This window comes from Annulohypoxylon truncatum (genome assembly GCF_022578515.1).
Source record: "Annulohypoxylon truncatum strain CBS 140777 unplaced genomic scaffold F4807scaffold_13, whole genome shotgun sequence".
Classification (NCBI taxonomy): domain Eukaryota; kingdom Fungi; phylum Ascomycota; class Sordariomycetes; order Xylariales; family Hypoxylaceae; genus Annulohypoxylon; species Annulohypoxylon truncatum.
The window spans coordinates 785,702-795,239 of NW_025953799.1; the positions used below are offsets into that span (position 1 = coordinate 785,702).

The window sequence follows — 9,538 nt, forward strand, 5'->3', positions numbered from 1 at the left end:
CTAACCAAACAGCGTTTCAGACATGCTGTCATCGCACAGTTTAAATCGAACAACATCGAAAGAACATTGGAATATTGACGCGGAATTTTTGAAACTTAGTTTTTATAGCGATCTTTCCTGAAATAATATGTACAACCGTCTTGTATCAATTGATTTTTCATTTGTCCGTTCAGTGACGTTATTGGTGTCAATACTAGGAATGTAGGGCAACAGCGGAAACGAGGAGAACCTTTGGAAGGTACGTACATAGATTTTTAGACTCGACTGTGACGGCAAGACGGATGGACGGACAGGACGGGACGCTATGACCACAACTTTTACCCCTACTCCCCATTCTTAATCAGCCAAAGACCCGTGGATATTCAACTTTATCCCGCCCCCGAACGTCACCGTGTTTGATCCTTGCCCCTGGGTGGACTTAACCAGAATGGGCCTAGCGCTGGTCGGGCTCTCTCATCCTTTTCGACGTCGCGCCTCACGCGGGCAAGTCCTCGTCGGTTCTGTTCCGTCATCATCGACGACGGCTCGACCTCGGATTTTGACCCGCATCCACAAGCTCAAACCACCATAGCTCTTGTCAATACACCTTGTTGTCACATAATTCTTTGGTTTCCGATATTCGATTGCGTCCTGTACGAATGATACTTTTCTGCGCCTAGTTATTTGAAACGTCGAGATCCAGTTGGAGTTCAGGAAATAATATCAACTTGATAGGGAAGAAAGAGGAGGAGAAAGGGTAGATAGGAAGATAAGGAGAAAGAGAAAGGTTCAAAAAATTAGGTCGAGATGCAGGCTCCGAATCCGTCCCAACGGTCGTTACAGCGACGGTCTCCAGGACCTAGCGATGGTGCCTCGTCAAATATTCCTACGCGATCGATGTCGCCTGCAACGATGCAGCCGCGTTCGTCCACGGCCTCGAGTAGATCGGCTGGAAGTAATTCAAGGAGAAATGTGAGTGTGGATTGAGAACCACAGGCGCAGAAATACTCCGAATGGATGTTGTTTCTTGATACTGTGTAAAATTTCTATCTTGTCCTTTGTCGTCACCCCCACCTCTCAAAACTCCCACACTGTTTTCTTTCTTCCTTCGCACGATTAAAATACAAAACTCTACGATATCTACTATGATACACACACGATGTTGACCATATGTCATCCCCACAGCAATCGAATGGCGCGTCGATGCCACTTTCGCAAATAGAAAAAAGTGTAACACATCTGCTCGTCGCAACGAAACAACTTCTTGAGACATTAACGCAGTGGTCGCGTGGACAAGCTACCGATACTCAAGTATCCGATGTCTATGTTCGACTAGGCTATGAGTTTAATATGGCCTGTCGCGCATTTACTGCAATCAACGTCGACACGTCAGATTTAGGAAACGTCCCCGAAAACCTTAGACACATATTGGAGGCTACGCTGAGCCAAGAAGCGAACACCGAAAGTCTGGAGAAATATCTGCCACGGATACGAGACATAATCATTCATCTTCTACACGGCCTAAAACGAAAACAGCAGAAACTTAGGCAAAAGCAGACTCGGGATAAAGATGGTGCAAGCTCTCCCGAATCCAGCACCGGGATTGCGAATCGCACCATGAGTAGTAGTACTGCTGGAAGCAATAATACCGGCCTCACGACACTTCTGAACGAGGGCCTCGAGAACGGTTATGCTGCGCCGTCACAACAGAATGAAGGCCCTCCGAGTGTGAATCAATCCCCCAATCGACGAGTTCTTCCTCGAGATCAGTCAAATGCGTCCTTCAACTCTGAGCAATCCTCTCTATCGAGCAATACTATGCAGAGCATGCCCGTGCTTGCGCCATATCCTGGAGACGATTCTACGATACCTACAGGTCCAGCAGCCAATCTAGATATTGACTCCTTCCCTCCGCCCCCTCCGCCGCCGAAGTCACAACAGAGCGCGCTTGCTGCTCTACAAAGAGGAGGGGACTTGGAGAGAAGAGCCTCTCGAAGATACTCCGCCTATCAGATTTCCAAGCATTTGGGAGCCCCAACTAACGGCGTGCCCATGCTACCTACTCAAAACACTCCAATACCAAACCGAGGTCGTGGCGAAGTAAGAGAATCAATGCGGGCAGTCCAAGTCCGGGAGTCTCTGCGGCATAATCGCAATACCTCCAGCCAGTCCAAAAATGCATACGAATCGTCTTCGCCAGTAAGGATGCCTAGTAGGATAATCGAAGAGAGCCCCAAGCCCGATTTACTACCCCCTCGACAAGATAGCCCGCCCGCTCGGTCGCCAGAAGAGAAATACAGACCCAGTGCTACTATATCCGGACCTTTGGACGATGGCTTTCCAATATTGGCACCTCCTGGGTCGCCTGATAAGTCGAAACCGACAATAGAGGTAGATCCGCCTGTAGAATCGAAAACGCGACCTCAAACACCCCCCGAGAAGCAGAAGCAACCAGCGCAAGATCAATCGCCACCCCTAGACAAGGAGCTCACGTTGTTCTTGCAATACAAATCTAAAGTTAAGAAATTTGTGCTTCCTCAAGGCTACACCGACTTGACCATTGGACGCCTGCAACTCGCTTTTATCGAGAAGTTCTCCTGGAACACCGCTTTGAATGGAAGTGATCTGCCGGAGATATATATTCAAGACCCCGTATCCGGGGTACGGCACGAACTCGAGGATCTTTCCGACATCAAAGATCGTACGGTGCTTGCACTGAACGTCGAGCCGCTGGACGAGGTCAAGAAGCATTTTGATGAAGGGATCGGAGCTCTCAAGAAGGCAGTAGACGAGGTGAGGCAAAATGTCAACGACCAAGGCTCAGCTCTACAAAGAGTGTCCGATAGGCAACTCGAGACTGCTAAAGAAATGGCTCGTATGGCTGCGGCACCACCGCCTATGATAGATGAAGTCAAGACCGGTGGAGCTGGCGCTGGCGCCAAGCTCAATCCCAGCCAACTTCGGGAATTGCAAAGCTTACGCCGTGATCTTGCTGTCCTACGACAGACGTACTCGAACTTCCAGACCGAGATCCAGAGTTCTATGTCGTCGTTGCGGGGCAAGGCAGCTAATGTCAAGGTTGCGGCAGCGAAAGCATCAGTGCCTACTGTACAAGGTGACTCGGGCTATGCTTACGTGAGCAAAGGCCGCAAGCAACTGAATACAGACTCGGACCGCCTCGTCACCAGGGTGGACGATCTCCAGGATCTTGTTGAAGACCTACGCAAGGACGTCGTTAATCGCGGCGTGAGACCCTTGCCTCGTCAACTCGAAGGCGTATCCAAGGACATCCAAGTCTTGACTAAGGAGCTCAAGAAGGTTCAGGAGTTCATGAAGCGAGAGAAACCCGTCTGGACTAAGATCTGGGAGAAGGAGTTAGAGGAAGTCTGCCAAGGTCGTGACGAGCTTAAAGTAATGGAAGACCTCATGATCGACTTGCAAGACGACATTGAGAAGGCCTCGGAGACCTTTGCGCTTGTCGAGCAGGCCACCAAGGAGCAGATGAAGGACACGGCACCGACAGGAAGGCAATTTTCTAAGGGCTTACATAACCTCGGCAACAGCGCTGATCCTAGTGCTGCGAAAGAGGGAGTGCTGGGCGAGGTTAGAGCGCTACAGCCGAACCACGAGGATCGGCTAGAGGCTATCGAGCGCGCGGAGAAGCTGCGACAGAAGGAGCTAGAAAGCCGAAAGGAGAACCCGCTGACGAAAGAGCTGACCAAATTCGTGGAGGAGGGGAAGCTGAAGAAGAGCGGCGGATTTGAGGAAGTGGAGAGGGCGAGGATCGCCAAAGACGAACGAATACGACGCGAGGTTTGGGAGCGGATGAACGGAATAATACCGGAAGAACCCGTCGGAGAGGAAGGAGCCGTTGACGAGGCAGAGGTCGCCGCCGAGACTCCGGATGTGGAGGGCGATGGTATATAAGGGTTGTAGGCCTATTTATAAGATAACGCTTCCTCGGTTTCCTTTTTCCCATGGCTATTAAAGCCACACTTGGTGTCATTTTCATAGCCTAGGCGCCGTTATACATTGCGGGGTTATCTCGATGGTTTGTCTATTTTGTACTTTGACCCCTCGGCGTCAAGGAAGGACAACGGGGGATTGTTCGACATTAGGTACTGGGTGAACGAGTGGTTATGTTATTGTCTACTAGTCAGGTCAGTATTTTACTATTAGGATATATCTAGGCTTTAGTGATGAATATAGTAAAATCATCAAGTTAACATGTAAATGTATTGCATAGCGAAAACTTCGTCTACAATGGTCTATGAATGCGCTCAAATAAAGGGGCTGGTTATGTAAGCAAACTCTTATTAGTTACGCACGAAGGTAAGTGATGCTACTGGAATACACAGATAGCGTTAAATTAAGCTGATAGAATTATACAAAAGCAATGGTTATATATAGGTATATGGCGATATACGTATCTACCTAGACATCCTCTCCTACTCCTTACCTCAATTTCTCAAAGTCAAGATAGCCGCCCCCTTATCTAGTCGCGATAAATTTCCCAAAAAAACACCAATCCACTAAGTCTCTTAAAGGTATAACATCATGATCGACAGAGCCGCCAGCAGCCCAGCAGTCTGCAGACTATAATGTCCGAATACGCCCTCAGCAGCATTCTTTTTGTCATCAGCATTGCCGCTCGTCGCATTTGCTCCCCCTGAACCCCCATCATCTCCACTCGTTCCACTAGTATCCCCATTAGCCCCATCAGTGCCATTCGTCCCACCAGTCCCGTTAGTCCCGGTACTCCCAGCAGCCCCCGCAACCGGCAGCTTCTCGAACGCCGGATCAACCGCCTTCGACGTATTCACCGGGACCACGCTACCCTCGACGCAGTACCTGCCGGGATCCGTCCACGTCGCGTCGACGGCGTACTTCCACGCCGCCTCCGCCGACGTGACCATGTCCGCCGTGTAGAAGAAGCGGCAGTTGGCCGGCTCGTACAGGAACTGCAGCGGCGTCTGCGCGTCGGACGGCGCGAACGCGTTCTTGAAGTTGACGCCGCCCGGCGCGGACGGCGTCAGCGCGCGCTGGATCGCGTACCCCGTAGCCAGCAACCCCAGCTCGCTTCCCTGGAGCAGCTGCTGTTGCTGCTGCGGGGAGCCCGCGACCGCGAGGATGGCTTGCGAGGCGGTCTGCGAGATCGACGGGAAGTCGAGGACTTGCGAGCCTTCGGTGCCGCCGATCGATTGCATGATTCCGCTTTGCGGACGCCCGCCCGCTGTCACGGTTTTGATGTCCTTTTGGAAGATCATGAGATATGAGAATATGGTGCATGTTGAACCGCAGTTGCCGTCGGTGAGTAATACGATGTTCTCGGGTTTGAAGAGGGCTGGTGGCGGGTTTGCGCGGGCCCCGGTGCCGGTCATGGTGAAGTTGGGGACGGCGACAAAGGGCTGCTCGATGTATGCGGTGAAATTGTCGCCTTGGAGGGTTACAGGTGTCAAGAGTTCATCGACTGAGGTAAACTTGTCCCCCTGAGGTCTGAACAGGTCTGTAGGCGATAAGTTGCTTAATAACGCCGAGGCTTGTGCGTCGGATACTTGGTCTTGCTGGGGAAGCGTGGCAAGTATACGGGAAATGTTTGAGAGACTCTCCGAGAGACGCATGTTATTAGCGTTGAACGGATTTACACCGGGGAAGAGCTGCCATCAAGTTAGCGAGGTCCCTATTGAGCTAAGCGACAAGCGCTTTTGGGATCATCGAACCTGGGCAAAGAGCTCGAAGCCAGCCATGATGAAGCCGCCACCGTTCTCTGTGAGGTCGATGACGAGCCGCTGCTTCCCAGAATCGCGACTCTGGCTCAAAAATGTCTCTATCGTATTCTGGAAGTTTGTTAGATACGTGTTCTCGTCGTTGTCCTCGAATGCCGAGAGGGCCAACACAGCTACGTCGTCGAACCCCGTTCCGTTGAGGAAGAACCCCTTAGTGGTACCCATGGTGCTCTCTTCAACGAAAGGAACTGGGTAGCCGTCTATCATAGCAGTATCACGTTTATACATGCTCGGTTTTGATCGTGGGGATACAGCGGCTGGAACTCCGGTTGAATTTGAAGCTGTGTCCGGATTGCAGAACTTGTCGTAGAAGGCATCCCCTGAGGTGATCATGGAGAAGTCTACATTTGGGTTCAGTTGAGCCTTCGTTTCTTGGGTTTCAGTTTTCCCATCCTCGTAAGTGAGCGTTACGCTCGGAGCTATGAACAACACACTTCCAGCCAAAGGATTGGCTGAACTGGCTAGATTCGTGTAGCCTATGAACTGGGAATTCCACTGTGCGTCGATATCCTGGGCATTACTGAATTGCGAGGCTATATCTAGCAAGAAACTGGTGGCATTCTGACCATTTATCTGGGAGATCGCAACTGGGGCAGTCCCGTTATTTGATTGAAAGGCGGCTAGATAATAATGATGTATGAGAAAGGGATACTGTTCAGCTTAACACTAAGTGCTGGCTTATACTTACAAAGGTGATAAAGTTTAGGCAGAGTGGTGCCATTGGATGAAACAGAGACCAGATCAGCAACTAAATCATTCTGGAATGAGAATGCCTTAAAGACGTCCGGGACGTATGAGAAATGACCATCATGTGCTGCGGTGACTGTTTTGACTATCGCAAGCTGGAAGTCATATTCGTTGGTAAAACCACCTGCCGCAACCGTGGAAGAGATATTGTCTAGACTTCCTTGAACATCAACTGGGGGAAGCATGTAAGAGGCTGGAGGATCTTTGAGCCAGGTAAGAGTAGCCTGCCAGTTCACAAAGGCCTTGAGGCTCTGGATGAGCTGTTGTGCTGGTTGAGGCCGATTCGGAACTGAGCGAAGGCAGTCAAGAGCTAAGGATGCCGGAATGGTCGCTATGAACGAAATTATGTGTCAGTACGATACGCCACTATAAGAAAAAAAGACAGATGTATACGTACCGGAGTTATTAGATGCAATACCTAAGTTGGCCAGTCGAGATATTTTCGCGCATGGCGCTAAGTTTGCTAATGTCGCCTGCGACAGTAAACCTCCACGCAGCCTCACTGCAGATACTCCAAGAAAATTAACCAGAAAAAGATACCAGAGCATTTTTGCCAATGGGTTGGATAGATCAACTATCCAGAAGCCCGTTAAGATGAGATTAGGAGAGTATCACAGGAGTGACGTCGCTTTACTAACCCCTGAGTGCATTGTGAAGGGGAAATATATCAAGTATATATCTTGAAAAAAATGAGTATAACCATCGGATTTCCGAAATTATCGACCGTAGGACTTCTCTTCAGTAGAAGTGTGAAGCTCGGGCTGAAACATCTCGAACTTCAGCTCCGCGTTGAACGTTACGGCGCATGCATACCAACTTCATGACATTTCACAATCATAATCATCGGAAGGATTCTCATCCTTCTCTCATAATCACGTATTCAAGCCCCAGTGTTTGTTTTGTGTTATTTGAAGAATATATCTAAATTCGGTACCCAGCACCTAGACTGCTCGAAAGTTGAGATTGGTCGGTGAGAGATTCGCAGCTGAGTCAATTGATGCAGCCCTACAACCCCCTTGGGATCAAATAGTGCTGATGTTAAACATCCAAACACTTCAACCCCAGATAGAGTATCGGGATCCGGGAAAGCGGTCTCATTCTTTCCCCATTTTCTTCGAAATATCCAGATATTGATATGATCAAAAGGTAGACAACAGAGATAACTAGGACTAACAACCCACCCGCAATGTTTCACGCCGTGTCTATTTTTATCTGAACTGTCATAGGCCTAGATCCACATCAATAGAAGCGATTGTAAAGTTGTGAAAAGCGTGAAATTCTTGTAATTGGGCGTAGGGGGGATTCGGAGGGCGAACACATCAACTCCTGCTCAATGTTGGCGGTGTTCTTAAGTGGAAAACAGCTGTGTAGTTCACTATAAGTTTCCCTAAAGGTCTCGAGGATGATCCTGCTTCAAGGTATCACCCCTCAAGCTTTTATTATCCTTAAAAATACGATCGTCAAAGTTCGCTTTCAAGAAAGGTACGTCTCCTTAACGGACCCACTCTCACGCTCAAGAAATTCTCTAAATGTCGTAAGCTTAGGAAGCAAACGGTGAAGTTCGTCTAGGTTTGTGTGGTCCGACATATACCGTATAATCGTCTCGGAGGAGAACGCTAACGGCGAACCCTCGGCCTGCGCCTGAGCAATCTCTTCATCCGTCATAAAATTGGCCTTGACAGACCTGCCGTCACCAATAGCCTCGGAAAGCTGGTCCATCGCATCCTGAACCAAAAGCCCTTCACCTGCAATGCCTAGTTTCTGGCCGTGGTAAGTTGTGGGATCCTGGAATGCCGCGGCCGCGAACCGGGCGATATCGATGTGGTCGATTAGCCCGAGCAGCGACTCGGCCGTGAAGGAGTTCGTCCAAGACCCCTCCAAGACCCCTTTTTTGTCTCAGCGAATCCGAACTATATCCTAGGCTCAAGGAAACTGGCCATGAAGACGCCGGGACATAGGACAGTCCAGTGAGCGAGGCCGTCATCGATGACGGTCTGCTCGAGACGCTTCTTGCAGAGGCTGAATTTTTTGAGGAGAAGGCCAATTTGGACGGGCGCAGAGGCGCCCTCCTCGACTAAGAAGCAGCCGAATGTGGTAGATACGACTACGTGGCTAACGTCGGCCTCTTTGGCCAGACGGGCAATGAATACTGCCTGCCGCGGAAGCTGCTCGAGATCTTCGAAGTTGGGGTATAGGCACAGGTAGAGCTTGTGGCAGCCCTCGAGCCCCTTGCGTAACGCATCCTCGTCATCCCAGCCACCGAGGACAAGATGCACAGCCGCAGCACGTAGGCCCTGCGCAGCCAAGCTATTAAGGTCTCATGTTGTTGCGCGCATTTTCAGCCTATTTTGGGGAGCTCATAGCACAGCGAGCTGCCCTGACTTCCGGTTGCACTGGTGACGAATACGGGAGGTGTGCTGGCCGTTTCGATATGTATATAGGGGTTCCCTGATAAGGCTGTCCTACGCAAGTGATAAATAGGGAACAGTCGGCGATAATTTTTGCTTCTCTAGTAAATAGCAAGTTAACAAGCTCTGAAGACGTAACACGGTTTGGTTGAGCGAGACAATAAATGGGGATTCGTCGAATAAGAACAAAGACATAGAAGACATGCATACTCCTTCGCCTCCCTTACATCTCTTACCAATTATACTGCTCATGGAAAGAATCCCTTGTTAGCTGCATAGACTGCCTTGCATTTGATATGTATGCGACTATTTTGGCATCCGCGTAATCATCGTAGCTGTTAGGATGTCCGACCCGGGCTTCGGAAAAAGCACGCACAATTATTGGCACGGAGCCGCAATGTTCTGATCGATATAGACGCGTCCAGTATCTCGCGTCACGCGTCACGCGTTACTATAGTCACTATCGTCACTGTGAGTCAGGTGGTCAGTCCGTCAATCAGCGAAGCTTAAATAGCACAGTAAAGTCACAAATTTCCATCGGCGGCATTAAATCAACGGCCTTGCTGGCAATGGTCTAGTTGGTTATGTGCCTCAGACACCTCGTCTTACCCCCATAAA

General features: G+C 49.9%; 3 protein-coding genes across 3 annotated transcripts; 1 reads left to right on the top strand and 2 right to left on the bottom strand.

Annotated features, from left to right (window-relative positions):
* Positions 1-786: 786 nt before the first annotated feature.
* F4807DRAFT_451413 (AIP3-domain-containing protein) lies at positions 787-3,906 on the top strand (the record flags this gene model as incomplete). Its single annotated transcript, XM_048000235.1, has 2 exons — positions 787-951; positions 1,165-3,906. 2 exons carry the CDS (start codon positions 787-789, stop codon positions 3,904-3,906), a joined length of 2,907 nt encoding a protein of 968 aa, XP_047855026.1.
* Positions 3,907-4,373: 467 nt separating this feature from the next.
* On the bottom strand, positions 4,374-7,060 carry F4807DRAFT_467207 (uncharacterized protein; the record flags this gene model as incomplete). The annotated part of the gene is made up of 4 exons (XM_048002461.1): positions 4,374-5,636; positions 5,700-6,385; positions 6,454-6,843; positions 6,910-7,060. 4 exons carry the CDS (start codon positions 7,058-7,060, stop codon positions 4,521-4,523), a joined length of 2,343 nt encoding a protein of 780 aa, XP_047855027.1. The 3' UTR covers positions 4,374-4,520.
* A 337-nt stretch (positions 7,061-7,397) lies between these two features.
* Positions 7,398-8,422, bottom strand: F4807DRAFT_423644 (uncharacterized protein). Its single transcript, XM_047997798.1, has one exon. The coding sequence runs from the start codon at positions 8,229-8,231 to the stop codon at positions 7,986-7,988; it is 246 nt and encodes an 81-aa protein (XP_047855028.1). The 5' UTR covers positions 8,232-8,422; the 3' UTR covers positions 7,398-7,985.
* Positions 8,423-9,538: the final 1,116 nt, after the last annotated feature.